The 26,349-nt window shown below is 38.5% G+C and overlaps 2 protein-coding genes and 1 long non-coding RNA gene across 4 annotated transcripts; 1 reads left to right on the top strand and 2 right to left on the bottom strand.

Annotated features, from left to right (window-relative positions):
* Nucleotides 1-11: 11 nt before the first annotated feature.
* Nucleotides 12-1,022, bottom strand: LOC103469304 (guanine nucleotide-binding protein G(I)/G(S)/G(O) subunit gamma-7-like). The gene is made up of 2 exons (XM_008416904.3): nt 570-1,022; nt 12-394 (listed from the first exon to the last, which is right to left on the bottom strand). The coding sequence occupies exons 1-2, from the start codon at nt 651-653 to the stop codon at nt 269-271; spliced, it is 210 nt and encodes a 69-aa protein (XP_008415126.1). The 5' UTR covers nt 654-1,022; the 3' UTR covers nt 12-268.
* Nucleotides 1,023-2,053: 1,031 nt separating this feature from the next.
* On the top strand, nt 2,054-8,018 carry dhps (deoxyhypusine synthase). Of its 2 annotated transcripts, none has more exons than XM_008416906.3 (10): nt 2,054-2,210; nt 2,617-2,816; nt 3,236-3,400; nt 3,492-3,613; nt 4,046-4,142; nt 4,261-4,347; nt 4,431-4,536; nt 4,620-4,723; nt 5,144-5,269; nt 6,321-8,018. In XM_008416906.3, exons 2-10 carry the CDS (start codon nt 2,622-2,624, stop codon nt 6,414-6,416), a joined length of 1,098 nt encoding a protein of 365 aa, XP_008415128.1. In that variant the 5' UTR covers nt 2,054-2,210; nt 2,617-2,621; the 3' UTR covers nt 6,417-8,018. The 2 variants fall into 2 exon arrangements, with proteins under 2 accessions (XP_008415128.1, XP_008415127.1); XM_008416905.3 differs by having other exon boundaries at nt 2,056-2,214.
* A 6,512-nt stretch (nt 8,019-14,530) lies between these two features.
* Nucleotides 14,531-23,600, bottom strand: LOC103469306 (uncharacterized). Its single transcript, XR_014088607.1, has 2 exons — nt 23,293-23,600; nt 14,531-23,193 (listed from the first exon to the last, which is right to left on the bottom strand). It is a non-coding gene; the product is annotated as an uncharacterized LOC103469306 (long non-coding RNA).
* Nucleotides 23,601-26,349: the final 2,749 nt, after the last annotated feature.

The following is a 26,349-nucleotide window of genomic DNA, read 5'->3' as shown; positions in this document are numbered from 1 at the left end:
CTCAAACCACAAATATTTAATTGTTTATTGTATTTATGCATTAACAAATTAAACTACAATGCACAATAAAAGTACTTCTGTTCTTATATTTGTTTAAATGTCTGTGAAACTAACTTTTACATCGAAAGCCCTGAAAATTCTGTCAGAAATTATATGTATTTTTTGCAGATGAGGCATAAACACATGACAGGCAAAATATAAATGTCTAAACTAATCCTTTGCAGCTCCCATTCTACGTTTTCTGTACTGTGACATGGATCTTCTGGTGTCAGAGTAGCACACAGGTCTTCTTATCTTTGAAAGGGTTGGACGAAGCCGATATGCCGGTGAGCAGAGGATCGCTGCGTCTGTGTTCCTGACAGTATTGGACTAAATCCGCTGCTGTGAGGGAGATCTGCTCAGACGACAAACAGAAGTTCAAATATTAACAAACCTGGGAAAATTATGTGGATAATGGGGAATTTTTAAAGCACATTCTTATTTTAATCACCAAAGAAAATGCTTTGAAATGTTTGAAAATCACACTGGAATAATTATAGATGTGTCTTAATATTTGAAATCACACATACCTTGAATCTTTCCATGCCTGCTTCAATTTGGAGTTGATCCACCAGTTTTTGGGCCTGGATGATGCTGTTGCTGCTGCTGCACATCTTTCCTGATATTGCCAAAACAAAATGTCCTAAAGGCTGAAGACACCTTTATTTTACGTGCAAAAAAGGTGACTTAGAGTAATATTTTAACCTGATGCAAAAGTCTGTCCAGGTCGTGTGGCAGTCTGCTCAGATGGGCTCCTGGCTTTGCATTTTGACCCGCGTCCCTTCTTTTATTCGCTGCTGGGGGGAGTTCAAAGCCTCTATGATATAAAAGGTCACACAAACCTCTTTTGAAAATGTCATAAACATCACACAACACTTCACAGCTGATGACGACGACTTCACGCTGGTGGAGAGAGAGGCAAAAAGAGCTGGAACAGTAATGTTAACAAAAGCTGGTTCCAAGATTTATTGGTACAGGGGATAAAACATAAATCCATGCCACACTTTTCACATTTTTACTTTTGAAAAGAAAATTTAAAACCATGAATCCTTTCTCTTCCACTCCACAATTATGCACTGCTTTGTGTTAGTCTGTTATGTCTGTCACACTAAAATTATTCTTGAAAAGAGACAAAATGTGAACAAGTTTAAGCTGAATATGACTGCAAGGCACTTCATATGCAAATTCCAAATCTGGCGAATTCCTGGTTTGGGTATTTTATTATTCTATTAATAAAAAGCTCATCACTGCACTCATCACTGAGAAAATTGTAAGCAAAACCAAAATATGTGCTGAAATCTGCTTAGGAGTAAATGTTGTATACAGCACCCTCTGGTGGTGACCTAAAGGTACATTTCTATGAAGGTATTTTTTTTGCAAAAGTATTTGTGACTTGTAACTGAGGTTTAAGTTGTAGAGAAAAATCTTTTGAGGATTTTTAAAGTTTTTATGAATACAAAACTACTGTCACAGATTCCATCCTACATGTTACAAAATATAAAAGTCCTGCTCCACCATTTTTTTTTTTGCTCCATTCTGCCCAGTACAATTGGAGCAAAGCTAAACACCTCTACTAACATGTTTTATATTTTTTTCCCTTTATGCAGACAAAAGTCAGTTAATGCAACTATTGATGCGAGTCATACATCCTGTTTTACAAGCTACACCGCACGCTTGACTTTTGCACCATTTGTTACGCTGCAAGTTTGTGGAGTTTTCTCTACAATTCTGCATCAGAGTTTAAGGGAAAAACTGAGTGTAAGATTTTTTTTTTAAGTTTGACTAAAAGAATACAATTTGTGTCATGTACCAGAATTTGAAGAGATGTATCAATAATTTTGTAATTTATGAAAAACTGAAAAAAAAAAAAATCAAATAATAATAATAATAAAATACAGTCACAAATGTCATCTAGGATTTTTCTCTACACTTTAACTTCTCAATTACAAGCCATAAATACTTTTGCTCCCAAAATACATTCGCATGTTTCTTTCACCTAAGTGTTGTGCGCTTTATTAAGTTTGTCCACTCGCGTTTTCCGTAGCGGTGGCTTTTAGCCTAACAGTTTATGCTATGCGTACAGGGCTACAAAACTGTAATATCGTTGCTATTAGGTGCTGTGATAGAAGTGAACTACTCAACCTCTGCCATCACATAACACCTTACAAAGAGTAGGTATGTTTTATGCTTGTGTTTTATTCAAAATTAGAAGAGCGAACAGCTGCTGGTTGCTAGCATGTAACTGCTAATGTCAAACCACATGGATTTAACATTCTCATTCAAGTGTTGGCATGTAATTCTGTGCGCTATTTTATGTATATGTATAAGTGTGTGTGTATATATACGTATTAGTCTTTGGTCCTCCGTGGAGTTTATGACAACATTTTTCTAAAATTAAATCCCATAATTTCCATGATATTACATTCTAATTGTGCAGTTAAAGAGCAACTATCAGCCTGAGCTGCTGACCAGACTCCTGTTCACATTTCACTGGATTTGTTTATTTTTCCCAGATAGTCTCTGCATTTTTATGCATATATTTTTTTTCATTTGTTTATATACATTTTTTTGTAACAGGAAAAATGGCGGACCATGCCCCTTCTATTGCCATGGAGGCAGTTCTGAAGCCTAGTGCTGAACTCCCGGAAGATATGCCAAAAATCCGAGGCTACGACTTCAACCAGGGGGTTGATCTCAAGGCGTTGCTGAAGACCTACCTGACCACAGGCTTTCAGGCCAGTAGCTTGGGTCTGGCCATCCAGGAGATCAACCGGATGGTGAGAGATTCTCCTAGTAAATACAGATAAATCTGGTTTTCTTTGAGGTCTGACCTGCTGATTCAGATTTTAGTTAATTCCCTCAATTTTCACTTTGGACTATGATAATGGTGAAACAAAAAGGAATCCAAACACTATTATATTTGATTTCTATTAAATTAATAGAGGGAACATCAGATTGAATGCTGTTAGTGATGGATTTACAGACCACATATTTAGGGAGTTTCTTAGTTTTGATGCATTCTCAAAACTAAATGATGGAGAAATGGCCGAACCGATTGATGCATCGTTAACATGACAGAAAAGGGGAAAAAAGCACCTTGGTTTATAGTCTTTTATCTGATGTCTAACAAACTTAACTAAATATAATGTTGCAGCTCTGCAGTGTTGAACTGCTGCTAACCAACAGTTTACCACAGATTGAGAAACGCCTGGAACCGGTCGAAGTAGACGGAGAAAATGAGTCTGAAGTGTCCTGCGAATCCTCCCGCAAGCCCGGCTGCACCATCTTTCTGGGATACACCTCCAACCTCATTAGCTCTGGAGTGAGAGAGAGCATCCGCTACCTGGCAGAGCATAAAATGGTACAAACGTGTTCACTTATAGTTGCCTAAAATAATGAAACTGTTTGATGTGACTGTGGCGGTTTATCTCTACCGGCTGCCTTGTTTTTAGGTGGATGTGATCGTCACCACAGCTGGAGGCATTGAGGAGGATTTCATTAAGTGCCTGGCTCACACTTACTTGGGAGACTTCAGTCTGTCGGGCAAAGAGCTGCGTCTGAGAGGCATCAACAGGTTGTTGTTTGAATCTAGATAAACAGGGTTCCTGCTTTTGAAGTGAAGCAAAGGAAGATAAAACTAAACCTTTTGCATCTTCTCGTGGCTCTGTGTAAAAGAGGCATGCACAAAGGATAAAAATGTTTCAGTGTGGATAGAAATGTCCTTTAAATGACTGTAAAGAAGTGGTTAGAAGGAATGGGGGTGGAGATAAGAGAGCAAAGCTCAAGTGCAGCAGAGTCGGAGGAAGTGCTAAATTTTCAGATGAACTTTCAGTGTGACTTTATTCTCATGTGTTAGATATAACAGAATGCATGCACTATTTTTCAATAATGTTTTTTTTTTTAAACTCTCCACCACTTTTTATCTTGCATAAAATCAGCAAATAAACATGCAGGGGAATAGATAAAATTATTTGTGTCCACCCCATTGTCTCTTCTCTGACTGTAGGATAGGAAACCTTCTGGTGCCCAACGATAACTACTGTAAGTTTGAAGACTGGCTGATGCCCATTCTGGATCAAATGTTACTGGAGCAAAACACAGAGGTGGGTGACTTACTTTCATGCAAATTAGTCATTAGTCATGAAGCTGTTTTTCGACATGTAAATGCTCATTTCACAATATTTAGCACTTCAAATCAAACACCAAGTTTGTTTGTTTCAGGGAATCCGGTGGACTCCCTCTAAAATGATCCATCGGCTCGGCAAGGAGATAAACAACACTGACTCTGTCTACTACTGGGCGTACAAGGTTTGTCCCTAAAATGTGAAGTGATGCATGAAACCTCATCTTGTATTATTCCAGATTGCTAAAGGTCAATTTCTGTGTTTCAGAATAACATCCCAGTGTTCAGTCCTGCACTCACCGACGGTTCTCTGGGCGACATGATCTACTTCCACTCGTTTAAGAACCCCGGCTTGGTTTTGGACATCGTAGAAGGTAAAAAGGAGCGACATTTTAACAGAGCAGTTCCACGTCAGTAGTCCCAGCTGTTCAGACCACGAACTTGGTGTTTGTTTCAGATATTCGAAAGCTGAATGGCATGGCGGTTTTTGCCAAGAAAACGGGAATGATCATCCTGGGAGGAGGGTTGGTGAAACATCATATAGCCAATGCTAACCTCATGGTAAATAACCCTCTGTGACCTTCTTTGCACAAAAAAATAACCTTCTGTTTTCTAAATTAAATTTAACAATATGTTGATCAAAGTTATTAGAAGTGGTGGATTAGAAGCACCGTAAGATCTTTGTTTTTGGCTCAGACTGAAGTTAAAGTGCTTCAGGATCATTTTGTGGTTTGGTGGAAGCTGAATGCTGTCAGAACATTTCTAATGGGACTCTGTTGCATCTTTCTTCCATCAGAGGTCTTTGCTGTTACTTTATTTGAGCTATGTGATGTTTTGAAAGTTTATTAGAATGTATCCATTATTGTCAAAAAAAGCTATGTTAAAGCTTTTATGATAGTATTTTAAAGCGTATTAAAGTTTATTCTTAGAGAGCAAACCTGAAAAAAAAAATCCCCTCTTTCCCTATCCTTGATCTTCCAGAGAAACGGCGCCGACTACGCTGTGTATGTGAACACGGGTCAGGAATTTGACGGTTCGGACTCTGGGGCCCGACCCGACGAGGCCATATCCTGGGGAAAGATCAGGACGGACGCCAAACCTGTTAAGGTACAGATCCTCATGTCAGTCTTGGTTCTGCTTTCTAGGAGAACTAAGACTTCATGTTTGAAGCCGTCGTTCTGCTGAAAGATAAATCTCCTCTCCAATCTCAGGGCTTTCGTAGCTTGTGACAGGTTTTCTTTCGGTGTTGTTCCGTTTAGCACAATTTCTACTTCTCTGTTCCTCCTTTTAGATTTTTATAAAAAAATTAATTCTACCAATGTATGACTTTAGGTTGCTAGCATTATTGCTTTGCAGCAAGAAGGCTCTTCCTGTTGTTTTCTCTTGGTACTCCAACTTCCTCCCATTGTCCATGAACATGACTTGGATTCATTGGTTACTTGGAGTTTAGTAATAAAGTGATCCATGTGATGTTTTATGAATGTCATTTGAAATGTGTAATCTTTATGGCGTATTAGAGTGACTTTAATTCAGACTTGATTTGCTGAACACCACCAACGTTGTTTTATTGCATTTCTCCTAATCAGATGGGATCATCGGACGTAATTGTTTCTAGCAATGGCACGCTTCAGCCTGAAGGTGGCGATGTTGGATCACTATTTGTGCTTAGAACTGATGCTGTTTTTTTTTTTTTTTTAATCAATCCTACAGTAAGCCTCAAAATCATTCACACCCTGGTAGATTTCGATTTGGATTCAGTGAACCCAAAAGTTTGTTTCTGACAGGAAATGAGACAGTCAACTCAAAGATGAAAAAAGAACTATGTTAAAGGTGTAATAGTTGAATTTTTATTCACATTTTGTTTCTCTCTCCTTTTTTAAAAAAAATTAAAAAGCATGCCATTAAACAATGGAAAAATATTGAATGGTATTACAGCCATCAAACCTTTCTCATAGTTGCTGATGAGCTGGAAGGTTTTGAGGTTGTTGGACGGCCTCCTTGCCATCAACTCCATTCACAGATTCCAGTTTGGACTCCAAAATGTCACTGCTGCCTCCAAATAATCACATTATTTGAATGATTAAAGCCAAATTTGCCAGGGTGAAACAGTAACAGTGCTCTTGTTAAATAATTACTGTGATCTGTTGTTGGTTTTCAGGTGTATGCAGACGCCACTTTGGTTTTCCCTCTAATCGTGGCCGAGACCTTCGCTCTACATGCCGACAAGCTGACAGCGGGACAGAAAGCAGATTAAAGCGATTATGCTACCTTAAATGTTCAGTTAGGACAACATCCTGTTTTATTCTCATAGTTGTTTTTTTTCCCTCTCTGAATGAGTGCATGAATCATATTGAGATCTGCTGCTTCTCATACTGCATTTAATCTGAATAGGTATGAAATTTTGAGCCAAAGTCTCATTCAATGCCGTCTCTCAGCTTTAGTTTTGTAAACTAGAAGGTTTTTTTTTTTCCTTTGCCTATAAAACAGTTGAAATAGCATGCGTGTAATGCTATCACATGTACCAAAGAGATTTCCTAGAATGCTTTTGAGTTCGGCTGTAGGCTGTGAGAGCAAGAGCCTAAACATGTTGCAGCATAACTCATCTCAGTGTAGCTGGAGCTCGATGCATGGCTGCTTTTAACGATCAGACCTTATTGACTTTTAGTTTCAATGACCAGGTAGATCATTTTAATGCCGACCTTTCAGCTTGGAAGATGCTCCTGTATGTTTAACAAATCAGGAAGACATTTGATTTTGTCTTTGTTAAAATTTTTGGATTTTAATCAATGCTGTATTTTTATTTATTTATTTTTTGGTTTCTGATTTGTGTGTGAAATGCCGTCATGTGACACTGAGTTGCACATGATTAGGTTTGTGAATAGTGTATAAAAGAGAAGTCTTAGACAGTATGTTTGTTACATTTGGGGTATAAAAGGGGAAGTGCAGTTGGGACGCTAATATTTTCACCCTTCTGTTAATTAAACATGGTAAAAAGATATACATTTTCAATGCAAAGATGTTATTTTATGCATTTAGCCATTTAAGTTATGGATATATAAAACTTGGTAGCTTTGAAAATCAACTTTTGTTCCATTTGTTTCAAGTGATGGATTTCAGATTAAACATTTTTTTGCTGAAGTTCCTTTAGAGGAGACTGAGATAAATTGAGCTGAGACAACTTTTTTTTGGAAATGTTATATTATCGAAACAGTTACGCTTACCCTCATTCTGATTGTTTTAAGGGATGCACAACATCCTGAAATATATGCAGATATATGACCAAACTAAGGTTGTAGTGATCCCAAATATTTAAAATATAGCTGCTATTACACTAGTCTCCGCTATTTCTTTCTAAATATTGGGTTTCAAGGCTCTCCCTGCAGAACCTTGCTGTTTTAAGATGCATATACAGCTCTGGAAAAAATTAAGAGACCACTGAAATGAACCCGATTGAAAACCTCGTGGTTATTCCACCAAATATGAATTTCTGAGTAAAAATATTAGTACTGTTGTTTCCAAATAATTATGAACTTGTCTTCTTTGCATTATTTGAGGTCTGAAAACTGCATCTTTTTTGTTATTTTGACCATTTGTCATTTTTTGCAAATAACTAAAGTTTTGCTTGGAATTTCGGAGACATGTTGTCACTAGTTCATAGAATAAAAGAACAATGTTCATTTTACTCAAACGTATACCTATAAAAAGTCAAATTAGAGAAACTGATCATTTTAAGTGGCCTCTTAATTTTTTTTCCATAGCTGTAAGTAGGATGTTGTTTGTTTTGCTGAAATAAACTGAGCCTACCCTTTAAAACCTATGCTTTGATAATAAAGCTTTGTATCTTTTTCTTCGATCATTGGAGGCTTCACAGATGTTGTGTGTGACTCTGTTCATCACCTCTAATGGGACGCATCGTGTAGTTTTATTCTGACTAATTTGAAAAGTGTTTAAAGAGATTTTGTGTGCCGACTATCATCCTCATTTCTTGCTCGGTCAAAATGCAGCTAGACCTCTGCTGAGTTTGTTACTGCCTGTTTATAGCAACAATGATTCATTTCCTACAATGAAGAAGGAAATGCATTAACTACAAGAAAATTCAAAGAATGAGATGACATTTGGGGCTGCTGACAAGCCTTTGTACTGAAAAGTGACTCAAATTTCCTGTTATTTTCAATTGCATACATTCTGAATGACGCAGTCTGGTGCAAAAACATCCTTAACTTTGGTGTCTGTGCTAAAACATACAGCGTAATAAAAAATTTTGCTTCAATATGTAAAAAGAAAATTACAGGGTATAGATAATTAGACCTTAAGGCTGTACGCTTCAAAAAGATTTCTATTAAGTAGTTGATTCATTGTGTTTCCTATCCAATATCAAGACATGTTTTTTTCTGATTTATGTTTCGTTCCTGAATAACAAAACTCTCAGTTCTCTGCTGTTTCTTCGTTGAAGCCCAAAGGCACCAAAATCCAACAAATAAATAATTTGTTAAATAAAAACTATCAGTTCACATTCTGCAAGATTTTGATTTAAAATCTTTTATTTTATTTATTTTAGCAACATGTTTCTTCTAATTATCGATAAATATTTGGAGTGGCCCAGCCACAGACCTGATTTCAATCCCTGCTTAGAGAATCTGTGGAGGGAGCTAATGATTAGGGTGTTGGAAAGAAGGCCTTCCAACCTCATAAAAAGCTTTTCAGCAATCATGAGGAGCATTGAATACAGTAATGGTAATGAAGGGCTTTCTTTTCTACTATTTAGAATTATACAAATAATTTTTGAAATGGACATTTTCTAAAGATGTTTTTTTTAAATAAAAAAAGGAAGGTGTTTTTTTTGTCTCTTTCAAAAATTGTTTTTTGGTTGAAAGAAAATATAAATTTGAAATGGGCTTTAAAGAATTTCAGCTTAACTGTGTAAGTATCATTATTAAAATCAATAAGTTAGGTTTATAAGTAATTAACATTTTGTACATTTTTGATTATTATTAAACTAGTTCCTCTTTCCTGTGCCTCTTTCTGTCATTAATTTATTCCGATAACAGTTTCATACACATTGTCAAAACCCTCAGCTCTGATTAAATCAACAATACCTCCATGCCAAACCAGAGTTTGCTCCGCCCTCTGACTTTAAAGAAAGATCCTAACAGATAAAATAGATTCATTAAATACTGCAGGACAATAATATGAAATAATTTGATTACAATTATAATAATTATCTTTGGTTTTAACACATAATAACTGCACATTTCAATGGATAATTTTTGTGTTTATTTATTAAATGAACCAATTTCATGAAATTGCCACATTCAAATAATTACGCATACATTTTCTTATGTAAAACGTTTCCATTTTAAGTCTGTTGACACACAGAAACATTTATTGGCAAGCATTACTGAAAAGTTGATTTATTTCAGTAACTCGCTTCACTAAGTGAAACACATTGCAAAGATTATTTACAGACAGACTCATGATTTTAAACCTTTATTTCTGGTAATTAACATGATTTTCTGCTTACAGCTCATGAAATCACAGCATTTAAGTTTAGAAAATGACACCAGACTAATAAAAAAATACGTGGAAATGTGGGCTTGACAAGCCATGTCTGCTTAAAGGTTATTATTTTGAAAAGGTAACTGTCATCGAATGCATATTTATGTGTATTTCTTCAATTATTTATTTATTATGTCACATGTGGCCCCTGGAGATGTCAAAGTTTAAAACAGCAGGAACAGCTAGTAGGTATCTCTGGTATGAATGATACTTTATCAGCTGAAGTCTGTTCTGTGACAAAGGTTGCTGCAGGTATTGGTTAACGTACGTACAGGATGTTTGAGTCACACAAGAGCATCGCAACATCTGCATGTAATCGGTGCCTGCTCATGCATTTTTAATTTGGCCGCGCAGAGAGCAACAGTATCTACGTAGGGCTCAGACATTTCCCTCTATGAATGCAGCAGAACAGAACCAACCACATAATCTTGTAACAATGATCAAGACATTTCCCTCTGCAATATGCGACTTTGTTACAGTGGGAAAGGATATTTCCTGTGGCTAATCAGCGCGCTCATATCCTTTGCACTGAGTCACTGTTATGTTCACAGTTCACTTATATTTCCAACTCCCTGGAATGGAAATGCAGAGTGGCTCTCTGGTTCAAGTGTGTCTGTAATATGTTAACTGAAGCGTGAGCTGCTTTTTCCTTGAGGAGGCCAGCGTTAAGCCTCTGTTTTTTAAGCGGTTATGTTGACCTTTTTTTATTTGGAAACGGAGATGGAGGAGTGGAACTGGAGCCCGGGATAAGGTTAGCTTTCCCAAAAACCTCGGCTCCATGTGCTCAGACACATATATGAGCTGGGCGTTCCTGGGCTGGTGCAAACTGCTTTTCCATCCACTGTTTCTATCTTTTCCTATTGGCGGCGACGCTGTGCAATTGGTGTGTTTGCTCAGGGCTTTGACAGTTGAAAAGATTTCTTGCGATTTTCAAGGGCATGTTGTGTGGATTTTAGCTCTATAGAAACATGTTTGCCTTGTGCTTAACAGGGAGATTACAGACAGCCAGAGTGGGCTGAAAACAGTGGAGTCGAGACCCTGCACGTGTTTGTGTGTGGATGAGCTGTAGTCACGCTATGATAATATTGTGTGGCGCCTGCACAGTGGAGACAGTGTCCCCCCTCTCCTCCCCTCCACCGTGGAACAATCAGTACACTATGTGATGTGCAGGGCTGCAGCAGTCATAATGGCAATTATGTCTTCTTGCAGCCAGATTGGCAGCTTTTTTATGGTGAGAACCAAGGAGCCAGACAGGGAGGGAGAGTGCTGACCTGCTGCACAGCTGCAGGGTGGGGCAGATCAGCGAGAGTAGAGGAAAGAGAATACACAGCAGATGGGTCTGTATGTATATATATATATATATATATTCTGCAGATACAAAAATATAAGCAATTACTTCTGTTGTTACTGCTATTATCAACGTTATTGTTACTATTTAATGACGTTGTCAAATATTACTGTATTGTAGTCACTTAGAAATGATTTTCTAACATGTTAAAAATTATGCTTGCTTATATGGGCATGCAATTATGAATACACTTTACTAGTTATAGACATGGATATAGGCAATAATAAGAAAGACTGTCAAAACTGAAGAATGGACAAAAACGTAAAGACGCACAAAACTGGCAGAATCATTTACCTCAAAAGACCTGCAGCTGTTAGAGCAGTGAAAAAGACAGATGGGGTTAATACAAATACACCCCACACATTTCAGACTTGTCTTTGTAAAACAAAGCCGATAATCATGTTAATATGTGTATTTATTAATGTGGTTCATGTTCAGTCAGGTCAACAGACACCTTTGTGGTGACCTAGGTTTTGCCTTTCAGGCTGCATAACCTGCAAAATATAAGATGAGTCACTTTCTTCAATGTGAGAATAGCAGCAGCCTCTTTATGCTACACAACGTTATTGACTATATGTCACATAATACAGTTTTGTTTTGAAACTATGATGTTCTGATTTGTTTTCATTTATGTCTCATAGTGAACTAAACTAAAAACATGTTCTACAGTAGGAGATTATGTCTCAACATGACTAAGGCTTTCTGAGCTACTTGTATAATTAACCTAAACAAACGTTTTTCAATGAAGAACAATGATTCCTTTTTTACTTGACTGGAGTCATTAAAATAGTAATATAAATGATTAATGTGTCTACGCTTCCGTCTGAGCTTTACCTCAGATGCTGATAGATTTACCTCATTGCATCGTTGTTGGGTTTTTTTTTTTTTTGTCTTCTTCTTCCCCCGCCCATTGTTGACCTGTTTTGTTCCCATGGCGACTCCCGCGTCGGCCTCCTATTGGTCAACCCGCAGAGGTAGAGGCAGGTGAGGAAGCGCGAGTGCGTGGGTGTGACAGGCACAGGATTTACGGAACGGGGTGGGGCCGGAGGGCTGCCACGGAAAGATAAACACTGTAATATAGAAGTGGGCGGGGGTGAACAATGGAGCAATAAACCTATAGAAGGCTGTGATAAATGGAGAGAGAAGTGGGCTTAAAGGAGGAGGAGGAGGGCGCCGCGGTGAGACAGCGAGAAGGGGAGGAGGCTCTCCACCGCGGCTCCGCGCCTCTCGCTGCTTTCTCAGAAACAGGAACTTGCCCGTTGAACCGTCGTCCCTGCACGTCAGAGGCTTGATGACGGACACGTGTATCTGTTGCTGTGGCAACCAGGCAACGATAAACATCCGGATGACATCTCTAAGGACGGTAAAACAAACCTGTAACAGTTTAAAGACCTACATAAGTCCGTTGTCATGTGTGGTTGCGTATGTGATGAAAAGTTCCCGCAGAAATCTAGAAATGGTTGAGGTGAAGCCTTTTATTAGGACAGCACGTCATTGCAGCTTACGTTTACTTAACAATGTTGCCTATTGCTAACAAGACATCTTTACTAAGGAAAGATTATTATATTATCTTAGTTTTATTTTGCTAAAATTGTAAGCAATATTTCTGAGTGCAATCTATCTATCTATCTATCTATCTATCTATCTATCTATCTATCTATCTATCTATCTATCTATCTATCTATCTATCTATCTATCTATCTATCTATCTATCTATCTATCTGTCTATCTGTCTGTCTGTCTGTCTGTCTGCTAGTTCGTCAGAAGCAGGTATTAAAACATATTTCACCCAGATCAAATTTCATTAATATATATATTTCTAATTACACATTTATATGTCCACTTCTTGAACCTTTACCTGTGTACTAACCTACCTGCATTAATATATGAATAAGCGGAATGACTTCTTTATCTTAAACCAATTATCTTTTATAAAAATAAAAAATAAAATACACCACTTATGGAATCACTTTCTTATTTGTACAATTCTGGTGCATTTTTATTTTAAATTTGTTTTATTGTAAATTAATAATCAACTTTGTAGTGTGGCAAATTTTTATTGACAAAATTATATATTTTGCCTAGTTCATTTTCCTAAATAACCATACCATGGATTCAGTTGAATTAATAAGCATAAATTATACACGTGTATGACATGTATAAGAAGCTACTCTTTTATTGTAGTCTACACACAGTTCTACAAATGCACTTCCTAAATACTGGTTAAAAAACAAAACATTACTAGAAGAGTGCTTTAAAAAAAGGTCTCAAGTTTTAAAAATCCCACTCAGGAATAGCTTTCTTTGACTCACTCTTTCCTTGTTGCATCATTTGTTTCAAATTGACTTGAATTATTTTTAATGAATGATAACCTTTCTTTCTTTTGTTAATTCTAATTTGTTTCACGATGACATTAGTTTGCCGTTTGCCTCTGTGGATTTTCTTGACATCCTTACTTTGAAGTCCACGTCTGGATTTGAGTCATGCACAGGGGATTTTACTAAACATACGGTGGTACTGGGGCGCAATATTTGAACCACATTTTGTTTGTTTTGGTCTTGCCTGAGGCCTTGATGGGTTGGATTTAGAATGTTTTCTTCAAGACCAGGAAAGACAACAGCGACAACTGTTTTTTTTTTCAAACTGCATCTGGGTTTAAACCTACTGACTTCATTCAAATGGAACCAATAAAATATTTTACCTTGAACATTTCATTGCTGTCATCTGCATGTCTACAAGTTGAGAAATCAAGCCAAAACAAGCATTTTCCAGTACAAATACATAGAATTACATGGATTGTCGTTAAGAAAGTTAGATTGTTGCACTCTTCAGAGATGTCTGGTTTGTCTGATTTTGTTGGGCAAGTGGCATGTAGTTTATTCTTTGCAACACATTTGTACTGATTTCATGATCTTCAACATAACTGCCTTTGTAATATGTGATCATATCTACACATTATATTTTCCTGCTTTACTCCATGATATTTTCCTCGCAAGCAGTGAGCTTTTGTTGTAATGTTGGATCTTCAGACATTTTGTCATTTAACAGCTGCAGTTTTTTTTAATTTTTTTTAAGTTGACCAGGAGATTTTACTGTGCAATAGAAGACATAACCTTGGGCACGTGCGCAAGTAAAACAGGTCTAGCAACACCCACTGTCTTCACTGATGTGAAAGAAGGCGTGCCAGACAGTGCAGATCTCAAAGAAAGTGAAAGGTTAATAGTCTGCAGTCTTTAGGATTTAGATAATGTTTTTTTTTTTTTTAATGCCACCCAACATTAACCATACAGGTGCAGCTTTTAACCACAGACTGTCAGGTGTCTGCAGCATGATTTGATTTCCTCTGGTTGACCTCAAAAAAGAAGTCAGAGACATGATGGAGGGAAAGGGTGAATAATGCATTGGTTAGATTTATCACAAAGTGAGTGAGAGAATAACAAAAAGAGAAGACACACACAGTGATAACTCAAGTAAATGAAATTTTAATATTTAAATTTTGATATTTATGAAGGAACATTTATTCAATACAGAAAAGAAAAAAAACGCAATTAAACATTTTGCACTTCTGATCATTTATTTACAGTCATTACACAGCAGAAATACACAAAATAGACACAGATTTACAGAAAACAGTTAATAGTCACTAAATAGAATTTAAAGCAACAGAAGTGTGTTTCCACGTGATGAGAAGATCATGTTTATGTGTGATTCTGTTTATGTTTAAGTGTGTGTGTGTGGAAATGAGAACAGTCCCCTGTTCCTGCTGAACTGAGCCAGCCGACGTCACACACTGATTATCAGCACAGCAGGCACAGGAGACCGACCCAGCGGGGGGTGAGGAGAGGCGACGACGGAGGTAATTTTTCACACACACAGACAGACACAATCACAGAAGCATCAGACCAACAGGCAGTGATGCTCTTTTGAAAAAAAAAAAAAACAACCAAAAAAAAAAACTAACAGGTGGAAGCGAAGGGAAAATGTGAACACAAAGCGAACGTCAAAGAAACACAACACTTGCCCAAAGCAACTCGGTCAGCCCAGCGACAGAAATTATGACATAAGGTGACACTCAGCTCTCCCTACAGGGGCGGCAACAGATTTAGTCTTAATGAGACAGCTGACATTTAGCAGACACAGACGCTCCGATGCTGCTCAGTTTCAGCAAATTCAACAGATTACAGCTTTTTACTGGAAATTTATAGATTGTCAACTCTTTTTCTTCACTGATTTTCCGTCTCCCTTATGATATGTCAGCTTCTGACAATACTGTACAGTGAGTCATCTGTGAACACATGTACTCCATCAAACACTTACTGTCAGCCTTGAACACATGGGGTTGATTTTGAAATAACGAGGTGTGAGACTGAGTTCGGAAAGTTAAAGAGTCAATCTGAGAAAACCATTTCTTTGACATCATAATATTTTTAAAGAAATCAGATTTAGAATTAGCTTTATTCGCCAAGTTTGTGCACACACACACGCACACACCCCCACACACGCACACGCACGCACGCACACACACAAAAGGAACTTGTCATTTTTCCAGCTATACTCTCAGAGAAGACATTTGAAATATAAATATATAAAAGGTAAAATTTTGTCTTTCTTGCAAATATTTATATACAGTTTTCTTTTAATAAAAGATGAGGAAATACTAATCAAATTAACAGACATTTTGAGGATTTTCTTATATTTTAAGTCAAATAAGTTTGAATTCTTTTACACAAATAGAGTGAAAACATTTTGAAAATAGGTCAAAAGTATAATTAAGAAATTTTGACTAAGTTGGAACTTGGAGCATTATAAGCTGTTAGCATCTTAACCGTGGTATTCTCTTCTTTTCTTTATTTCATATTAATCTAGATAATATGGTCAGAGAGGTTCTAAGACCAAAAGCAAACATCTAACACTTTAGGACAATTAAAAAAAAAACAACAACTGCATATCGGTTTACTGGCACACTATTTTAAGAATCTTTAATTGGTTGTGATGATTGCATTTTATATCTTGGTTATTTCCAAAAAAATGTAAATCGAGATAAGAGGCTTTGCACTGTTCGGGATCTTCTTGTATCAGATATTTACTCTGACTGGAAACACTTTACATGTTCCGTTCTCACTATGTGTTTCACACAGGAAGACCACTGGAGGCGCACCGCCCCTGACTTTCGGTTCTCCTGTAAAAAAAAAAACATCCAATGCAGATGTGACGTAAATGAAAAAGTTCATAAAATAGTATTTGCATGAACTGCAACAATGTTTTTTTATTTATTTTATTTTGTCGTTATTGGTAAAAGTCCAGTCTGGTCTTGACCCTTCTTGGGGTAGCGTTTAGCGTCATGAACAACTATTTTGTGTGTTTACTGCTATATGAAGACTCAAACATCAGTACACTTCAGGTATGATATTTTCTGCTTTAAAACTCTTTAAAATTCACTTCATAACTGAAAATCTTCACTTTTGTATTAACTCCTAATATGCTAAGTGACTTTGCTTAGTGAAATGTGTGTAAATTCTTCCAAAAACTTAAGAAATGTATCATTGTTTTGCACCAATTATATTACTCCAATTAGGAAAATTGCCTTGTTTTTAAAGTCATGTTCTCACCTGACTTTGTTTTCACCAACATGTAATTAAAAATCACTTTCATAACTTACAGGTTATGTTAGCAGACTCCCAATTTAGATCCTATTATTATTATTTTTCTGCTGCTGATCTCTGAGCTGTGGAAACAAACGCGCACCATGACACTTCATTAACAGATGTAATAGTCGTAATGTTGCTTCTGAAATTTGGTTCCTCTGCTGATCACAGTACCTTCACTCAACCAGAAAGTTCCTTTGAGATCAGGAATCTCTTTTTACGACGAAGACCTGGCCGAGACGACAGCCACACAAATCAGAGCTACGTAAAACAAATAAATGAGGCACAATGAGCTAAACAGAAGACACAGTGACCTCTGAGGAAACGCAATGAGAATCCTCTTTCACTACAACTTTTTTTTTTTTATCTTAAGTCGTAATACGTTGGATCGACATGTTTCTGGGAAGCTGTTCCATAAAAGGAAACCTGTGAGTTGAATGTGGTTTTAATTATTGATGAACAAGTTAGATGTCTCTGATAATGAGATTAAGTTCTTTGAGGTTGGAAGCCAGCACAGCCATCATCAGATACTCAATCAGATTCAAGTCAGGACTTTGAGGCTCCTCCAAAATTTCTTCAGATCAAAAGAAACATGATGATAAAATGTAAATACTGAAGTGATTACCTTAACCCTAAATCTGCCAGGGACATGAATAATTTTAGACTGAGCTGTAAGTGTCTGATTTGGTGTGTGTTATTTTATATTTTGTGTGTTTTTGAAATGCACTTTGGTGCCTACCATCACGTGCTACATTTTATAGGATGTTTAAAAAAAGTGGTAGCAGCCTCTTTATGTTAATGTTATAAAATATATATAATTTCAGAACTCCGCTTATTTTATGAACCCAGGAAAGCTTTATGAAGCTGAAATTAAATGTATATATAAAAAATACAGTTTAGAGAAATAAACTGCAAATTTTATTTCTCTAATAGATTTTTAAAATAGATTTTTCTAATAGATTTTAATAGATTAGTTACAGACACTGCAAAGCAAAACACATTTTCTCTTATAGCCAATTGATTTGGATGTTTGCTCAGTCGTTTATCTGTAAATCATTGCATGAAGAAAGCAAAATTGAACAAGTTTGCCATGGTGCACCTGCAAATAAAAAATCAGCTCAAGGAACTGCACAACCTTGAGTTGGCTCTTTTTTTTTTTAGAGACAATAGTCACTAAGAACTAAATGCACAAATGGTTACTACAATCCACCAAGATTCACTCAACTAAGTCATTTGTTTCTACTAGTTGCTTATTATGTTGTCGGCATTCTGTATCCAATCCAGTGGTGTTGTTAGAAGTGTGATGCTCATTTGTAGCACTTGTTTCCCCTCCCTGACCTTTACTCTCCCACCTGCAGGCTGCAGCCCTGTGGCGGCAGAACTTAACCACTGTGAACATGGCAGAGACTCACTGTTCACATGTGAGTTAAGCCCTGCAGCCACACAGCGAGGCTTGAAAACCAGCATTTGCCAGTGACGGGTGTGTTTGTGTGCGAGCATGCAAATGAAAAGCATGGGTGTGTCCATGAACGAGGTAGTAATTTTAAGTGTCTGTGTCTGTGGGTGTGTGCGTGCGTGTGTGTGTGTGTGTGGAGAGGGGGGATGAGTTCGAGAGAAGGGTGCTGCTTTTCTTCGTGTCAGCCATTGGAAATCCCTGGCAATGTGATTCAGTCCTGTAGTCTCAAAAATCACTCTGCCAGGAATTCCCCTGGCCAGCAGAGACGTCTAGGTGAGTCGAAAAGGAGCTCATCAGAGCATGCAAACATATGAATAATAAACACCAAAATAGAACTCCTGTGTCATTTATACCCTTGATGCATTGTCTCCCCTGTCACCCTCTCACGCAAGTCCTCTCTTTTAAACGTCTCGGTGAAATATGAGGTTAGAAGACTGGACAATTCGTACGTGCTATGCATTCATACGATGCTCTCGTCAGGTTCCCTTGATCTCTTACAAAAATAACTTATCAATGACAGAATGGAGAGTTCGTTAACAAGGAAGTGACACGCCCTATGAAGACATCTTCCCTTTTTCTGTTCATCCTCTTTATCTGAAGTCCTTGTGTGGAAAACTAGGACACAAGTTGAGTTTTCTCTGCTTTCATGTTACCAAAACACAAGTTTCTAAAAGAATGTCATGATAGCTGTTTTGTGATAGTCCTTTTAAAAAAATGCACCCGTCTCAAGAATACCTGTGTCACATCCCGAGTTCCCTAATTTGCCGTCTTCTTGAAGGTATTTTTATTTTAGCCGCATTAATAATCCACCGTCTGCAAGCTGTGAGTCATTGGGACGCGTTTGGGGAACTCCAGACTCTAAATAAGTTTCAAGCAGCCGCTCTGCTGGAGCACTGTTCCAAAAACACGGGAAGCTTTGACCTCTGCAATCATCATCACTGATCTGTAACAGTTTCAAAGAGAATAGTACACAACTTCCTCTAAAATATAATCTACAGGCCGATGCTTTCCAGTACTGCAAGGGTAATGTTCCTTTGTTTTCCAGTTTGCAGTCAAATTTACGCATAAAATTAAGTCACCTTAGCTCAAAACACTGATTTTCTTCGGATTTTTTTTTTTTTTGCAATACCTTATAATGGTTTATTATTTTTCTTTTAGTTTTGCAATAGAAACGCAGAAGGCCTGAGTATGACTAAGGAAGAATCATCGGTTGTATTCGATTTAAAAAATTTAATTGGATTTGTCGCTCTGGACATTTCACATACTTTCCATCCCGTGCCAAAGTAGCTCCACCTGGTCACAATAAAAAAAAACAACCAAGGTCACCTCAGGTCCCAGCACCCTTCAAAGGCTGCATGCTAACTCCCCTTTAACTCCTCTCCACGATCAACCTAAAACCCTGCCATCCCTCCCTCCTTTCATCTAGCAGTCGCTCGACTCGCGCTGTTATTTTCTCTGCCTTTTCATCTTTTCCATCGGTTTTTTCCCCCCTCTCTTTTTGCTCCCCCCATCAAACCCGCAGCCATTAATGTCTATGAGCTCATTCCTTCCCTTTCCCCCTGTAATGACGGCGTTATTGGGTTGACAAGCGCTGTCCAACACATCACCTCAAGCACTGGCTTGGAGAATCTCAACAGAGCTCACTTCTTTTTTCCCACTGCGAAACTGTTCTTCTGCCTCTTTGTAATTGGAGGTTTATTGTGGTTAGAAATAATCATACGGCGCTGGCACGTGGGTTGCATAAATGTGTCAACGTGTTGCATCTTGATGTAGGTGTCGAGCTGGAAAACCTGCATCACCGAGAGATGATTTCCAACAGATGCACTCTAGTAAAGTCAAAGGTGTTTTTGCAGTTTTCATGAACTATTGCCTTGTTTATAGATTCTTCTACAGTTTAGGGTGTGTAGTTTACATTATGTGTGTGTTCTGCTCTCTATACACAGGATATATGGAGGTCCAAGTGCGGACGTGGCCGTTGGCCGTGTTCCCTTCATCGCAAGTCCAGATTTGACATTGCCGTTTACACAAGGCCGCATGGTTAAGTGGAAAAGCCTCTGTTGAGACAGCTGGATCTCGACCTCTTGTTGTTTCAACACATATCAACCCTCCCTTCTATGGCTCGCAGGCCAAATCTACCTCTTCGAGCACAATATGCTCACTATCAGCAAACAAACAGGGTTATGTCAATGGGGCTGCTGGGCAAACATCGTATGTGCTTGAACTGGGATTTCACAGTCTCATAAACGAGTAAAAGTGCAAATGCATACAAATCTGACTTGGCTTTCACCGTAAAATGTAAAACAGTTCTCGCTTAATAGCAAGATCTACTTGAAAACTGGGAACATAAGCCATTTCAACGCACAAATTATCCTTGCCTCCATTTGGGAAATTCACCCAGGTCGATCACTGCTACCCCACTTTGTTGCAGTTTTATCTCTTTACATTCCTACCTTCTATTCTTAAACAAACCATCATAATAAACTTCTCAAACGATTATGTATCATTTTATCTTTTTTCTGTGCAATTAAGTATTTTAAGACTTTCAGAAATACATAATCATTGAAGTGCTCAAATTTTCCATATAATTTAATTTCCTGGTATATTATTTTTTGGAAAACTTACTTTATTGCATTCTATTTCCATTTATTTTGCTCTGATAATTATTCTTGTCAATGTCTCATGTGAAAAATGACAAATTAGGACTTTTGTTTGTATCTAAAAAGCTATAAATGGCCTGTTGTTGGTAGACCCAGTTTACTGGAGTCTTAAGACAACAATTCCTGACACGGGAGTATAAATTGCACATTGGTATGAAAAGGAGGGGTTGCCAATACTAATTATTCCTGGCTACATGCAGTGGGTGGCTTTATTTTATACCTTCAAAAACAAAATCTACAAAAGTATGTATTGGTGAAGGGTCAAAATGATCGGCCCTCCGCTATACGTTTTGAATAAAGATTCAAATCAGGGCTTGAGTTGAGAACTTAACGCCAGAACTCCTTTTCTAAAGAGCAAGTATACAATGTTTGCATTTTATAACTGCTGCTTTTACGTGCTCAACCTGTTCAGAATGACAAAAGCCAAAAAAAAACATGCCAACTGAATTACCAAAATGAGTCTTTACATCCCCCAGTTTGACAGTAGACCCTGAAGCGAGGCCTCCGCTCAAGATATTTTAAGATATTTTAACAACAAAACATTTGCAGCAAAAGCGCTTGGAAACTGCAAGGCACATCCCTGGATCTTTGTACTTACACACCTTACTCAGCACCACACCCTAGCTCAATCATCAGACAGAGCATGTCTTGGCCATGCATGTGGCCGAGGTTCTGATTTTGTTTCATGTTGCGTGTCAGGGTGTAATTACTTCAAAGGCCGTGACATTCAGCGACATTCGAACAAGGGATCTGGCTCCACAGCGGGCCTGATCTTTTGCAGTTTTCAGGAATCAAAGACAAACAATCACCGCCTGGCCTGGACTCAGTGGAAGAATGTACCACATGTGGGACATTAGTCGTTTTTTTGGGGGGTGGGGGGGTTGTTCAAGAAAAGCTTTAAAATGTTGTTGTTTTTGAGTGAAGAACCCAGCCCAAGCTCATGGTCCACTCCCTGTAGCCCTGTGCTTGTAACCCTATCCTCAGCCTGGTTCATAGCCAAACACCCTCACCACCACCAGCCCTGTACTTAGTGCACAGCTGCCCTGCTGCCACTGAACCGCACATGCACGAATGGCCGCAGAAATGGCACACATACGCTTTTATTCCACTACGCCAGTGTTTCCTGAGCCAGGGCCCAGCCATACTTGCCGCCGGCACACCCACTCACCCACCCAACAACCCCACCAAAGCTTGACTGGATCTTCACCTTCTCCTCCATTATTGCTCTGACCTTCCATCCAAACATTCAGCCATTCATTTAGCCTTTTACTTAGAACTCCTCCAGCCTCTTCCCTGTTATCGCAAGCCACAATCAGGCACATGAAAAACAGACTAACAGATCTTACTAAATGCGCTTTATCCTCACACTTATCTCATCTGTCCTTGCTGCGTCAGCCTCATGTGAACTTCCTTCAGCTCTTTTTCGTATTGTCCGCAACCCAATTTAGTTTATGTCACTGCCCCCAAGAGGGGAACCAGACAGGACGGCGGACAGGAAAACAGAGACAGACAGCCCTGAAGTGCAGCTGAATGAAACCTTGTCAGCTACAGTAGTGGCTGGATTCCCTTCCTTTCATGGAGGTTTTGGAGCTCACACACTTACGGGCCCTCTGAACAATGAGAGGAATGTTTGAGGCAGCTCCGGCCCTGCTTCGGCACTGCCATGACGCCCCGTCTGCTGCTTTTTGAGAACTTTTTATGACCTCTGTTCGCACTCTGCACTGCCAGTAAAAAACTCAGCCGAGAGAGCGTACACGGACTTGACATAAAAACAGGCAGATAAAGGCAGACGGAAAGGGAAGGCGGACAAACAAACGGGTAGAAGCTAAACAATTAAGCAGTCAATCACTCAGATGGGTAGTGGACTCTTAAATCAACTGCAAACACAGGCAGCCATGCGGAAAGTCAGCCATCCTATTCAAAGGAAGTATTTACATCTGACCTTTGTAATGGAGCCGCTTCATAGAGGCAAACAGGGCAATATTCCAGTGCTAATATCACAGTACATTCAAACAGCAGGAAGACTTTACACACGCTTTGTCCCGATCAACAGGCTGCAGAAGCTTCTGTAAAGTGTGTCCCTGTCAAAGACCAGAGGTTCAAGAGGGGAAAAAAAGCCAAAATTATAGTCTTTCCAGAGTTATAAAGTCATAAAACAGTAAAAAAAAACAAAACCAAAACAAAAAAACACAGAAGAAATCCTCAAAGAAGAGGCAGACATGATGCTGCACCCACCTGAAATAACAGTTTTTTATCCCTGCTCTCTGCCCCAAGTTCATTTGTCTCCAACGTCACCCTGTAAAGTCGAACTTCACAAGTCTCGCGCCTGTCACTCTTTTTGTCTTCTTGTCGACCCGTTCCTCCTCTTGCTGCGCAGACAGGAGTGTGTGTGAACGCGAGTGTGTCTGGGAGCCAGACAGGGTGTGCAGAGTAACCGAGTGGGCGGTTCATGTGGAGGGAATTCCTACCTCTCTTCACTCATGCACTCGTGACGTCAGAGAAGGCACCCTCCCTTTCCTTCTCGTGCCTCTCCTCTCCAGTTGTTCTGTGTACGGCCCAGGCTGCTGCTGGAACACAGGAAAGGGGGCTGGGAATTAATTGGCGCACTGCTGCTAATAAACGAGCAGAGGCTGTTTGAGTCAACAGCGGACAGGAAGAGCGCAGGGATAAATGTGCATGGGACAGAAACACAGATGGATCCGCTGCCGTGTTTGTGGTGTTGGATGAAAGTTGAGAGAAAGTTGTAGCTTGGATACCTTTTTATCATTGTTTGATTTTTATTGTTTTATGAGTTTGTCATTATTGAACAAGTTTAAACGCATTTAAAAGTGAGACAAATGAGCCAAACAGAAAGGATTGCGCAATGTTTAGAAAAATCTGTATATTATTGATGAACATTGAAATTATCGAACAAGGACTGACGTAAATCAAATTTTTTCCCCCGTCATCACAGTCACAACAATCTTTCCACGTTATCACAATCCTCCCACTAGCATCTCAAACATTAAGATCTATATCAGTTGCGAGCATCAAAAACTGAAACGTCATCCAGTTGGTCAACTTGCCTGCAAAGTTTGAAAGCATGACTTTTTAAAATGTTACGGTCCTGTAGATATTGCATCCAAGCAATGCTTTGTGAGTGCGAAACTTATCACATTGAAATGGCAATGATGATTTTAGTTTGATTCATTGTGCCGCTCTGCAGAAGTTGATATTAATAACAGTGACTTGCAAAAATTTTGACTGGGTTTGACTGGGCCAATTTAATACAGATGTGCTTAAATCTAAATTATTCCACTTTATGTTTGAGGTCAATGTCAAGTTGGATGGGAAACCTTTGCAGGCTCTAAAAAATGTTTGTATATCTGTATTTAGCGACATCTGTATATTTTCTCAACTCAGACCAGTTTCTCTGTGCCTGTGAAGAAGCGTCCCCGCAGCATGATGCTGCCACCACGGTGGGGATGGTGTATTTAGGGCAATGTGCGGTGCTATATTTAAACAACACATAGCGTTTTGAATACATTGCAACAAGTTTAATTCTGGTTTCACAAGAGTAGAGCAACATGTTTCCTATATCAGATTTGTGGCAAACTTGTTTTATTTCAGGAAGAGATTTTGCTCGTGATGTTCTTATACAAATGCCAGATTTTAGAGAGCACAGTTGTCATATTTACAGATTACTTTGGATTTTATTTGGGCATATTAAAGTGCAATGTACTGTATACAGTGATTTGGTAAAATATTTAAAAACCTATGTCACAAACATGTACTGCTTTTATTGGTGAATTAAATAAAATACATTGACATTTAACATTATATCACTATAAAACAAACATGAAAAACAAATGCTGACTGGTCAAATTAGGCCCACAGATATTATTTAGTGTCATAATTTGATTGTTGTTAGTAGAACGATGAAGACATGTATATTTAGTAATGTGCATTTTCTAGAGCAGTGTATTATTTATTTTTGTGAACCATTTAACAATTAAAGTAGAGTAATGTAGGTATGTCTGCAGCAGTGATAATATTTCAAATAGAATATTTTTCGGAAGAACTCTGAAATGAATGGCGGTAATTGAAGCAGAAAGTGGCAGGACATCTTTGTTTCATTTCAAGATTAGCAGAATAAATTCTGATATCAATATCTAAGTTGAAGGTAAAACTGCATCGGGATCCAGTTGCAGCTTTGGATTGTTATTAGGAGTTTTCATGAGTCTGTGCAAGGTCTGATCGGCACCTGTCAATAACGATTAACACCCACCCCTTCCCGCACACACCCCACACAACACCTATCTCCACAGGGGTACAGCAACACAAGCTTCTGAGAGGGGCTATTAGACATTTTACAACTTCCCCTTCTTCCCCAAAAGCCTCGGGCCGTGTGTGAGAGAGAGAGAGAGGCAAAGTCCTTCGCTGATGACCACGCCCCTGAGCGAGAGTGCGGACGTCACACATTCCACACGCATGCTCGTCTCCAAGCAACGCATACACTCAAAGCTTAGTGAAACAGCCATGCCAGTAAAACACATGACCGCGACACGTCGCTTGTGCTCTGATGGGATAATGTTTTGTTTGTGGACTTGTGTTTCTAAGTTGTCCTCATCGAGGGGATTTACAGCTTTGCATAACAGTCAACGTTTAGTGAGCGCTTTGACTTTTTGATTGTCTTTCAGCAAAGAATACATGTGGAATGTGTAAACTTATGTTTGATATACAGTAGTGTTTTTTTTTTTCTTCACTTGATCTCTTGTCTCTTTTAAAGTTTGTGCAGCATATGGGCTTCTTGTTTATGTTGGATAAACTGTCTCTGTGTGACTCAGTTAGACATGGTAGAGCACAAATAAATATCATAATACACACATAAATAACTTGACTGCCATAAAATAGAATGAAAAAAAAAAACCCAACAAAAAACCCCAAAAGACTCCAGAGATCAAAACCACGTTGCGTGCCGTGCACACTCTCTCCTCTTCCTCTGCCGCACAGACACGATAATTTGCACCGCCACACGCAAGCCCAATACTGTAATGACTGAGATGAAACAGGTCTGAAACAGAGATGCCGCTCATCACGAGAATTGTCAAGACTGCTTTCAATTCAGATCAATACCAGTCCTTTCAGTCTGGCTGAAATATGAGACAAAAAAAAAGCTGGTATGAAACTGTAATCAATGCCACATCTTCCAGCTTTTCCACCCATTGCTTGTTCTTCTACGTTTTTTTACAAAGTCTAGTGCATAATGTTCTTTTCCTGCAGGGAAAGACAAGTTATAAAAAAAACAACTGTTGAATGAGTGCACTTTGCCTCACTTTTCTTTCACCTGATCTCTTCTATCTTTATGATAGTGATCAAAATTATCAGCGTAGCGTGTTGTATTTTGTAACACCGACTTTCTATGTTTCCTGGAAGCTGTGCAACCGTAGTGACGACTGTGGGTTATTTTGTCTTGTCATGTGGGAAGAAGTTCACTTTAATTCAAACTACTTCAAAGAAAACCGAAAGATGTCTCCATTGTACAG

The sequence above is a fragment of the Poecilia reticulata genome, chromosome 8 (genome assembly GCF_904066995.2).
Source record: "Poecilia reticulata chromosome 8, P_reticulata-male-v2, whole genome shotgun sequence".
Classification (NCBI taxonomy): domain Eukaryota; kingdom Metazoa; phylum Chordata; class Actinopteri; order Cyprinodontiformes; family Poeciliidae; genus Poecilia; species Poecilia reticulata.
Note: the sequence above shows the minus strand (reverse complement) of the source record. Positions and strands in the feature narration are given on the sequence as shown.

Bases quoted from the DNA above. Each gene is read 5' to 3' on its own strand.
- LOC103469304 (XM_008416904.3), bottom strand. From the start codon at position 653: ATGTGCAGCAGCAGCAACAGCATCATCCAGGCCCAAAAACTGGTGGAT. The intron at 395-569 runs GTATGTGTGATT...TCGTCTGAGCAG, and splicing joins CAGGCATGGAAAGATTCAAG to ATCTCCCTCACAGCAGCGGA.
- dhps (XM_008416906.3), top strand. From the start codon at position 2,622: ATGGCGGACCATGCCCCTTCTATTGCCATGGAGGCAGTTCTGAAGCCT. The intron at 2,817-3,235 runs GTGAGAGATTCT...AGTTTACCACAG, and splicing joins TCCAGGAGATCAACCGGATG to ATTGAGAAACGCCTGGAACC. The intron at 3,614-4,045 runs GTTGTTGTTTGA...CTCTGACTGTAG, and splicing joins CGTCTGAGAGGCATCAACAG to GATAGGAAACCTTCTGGTGC.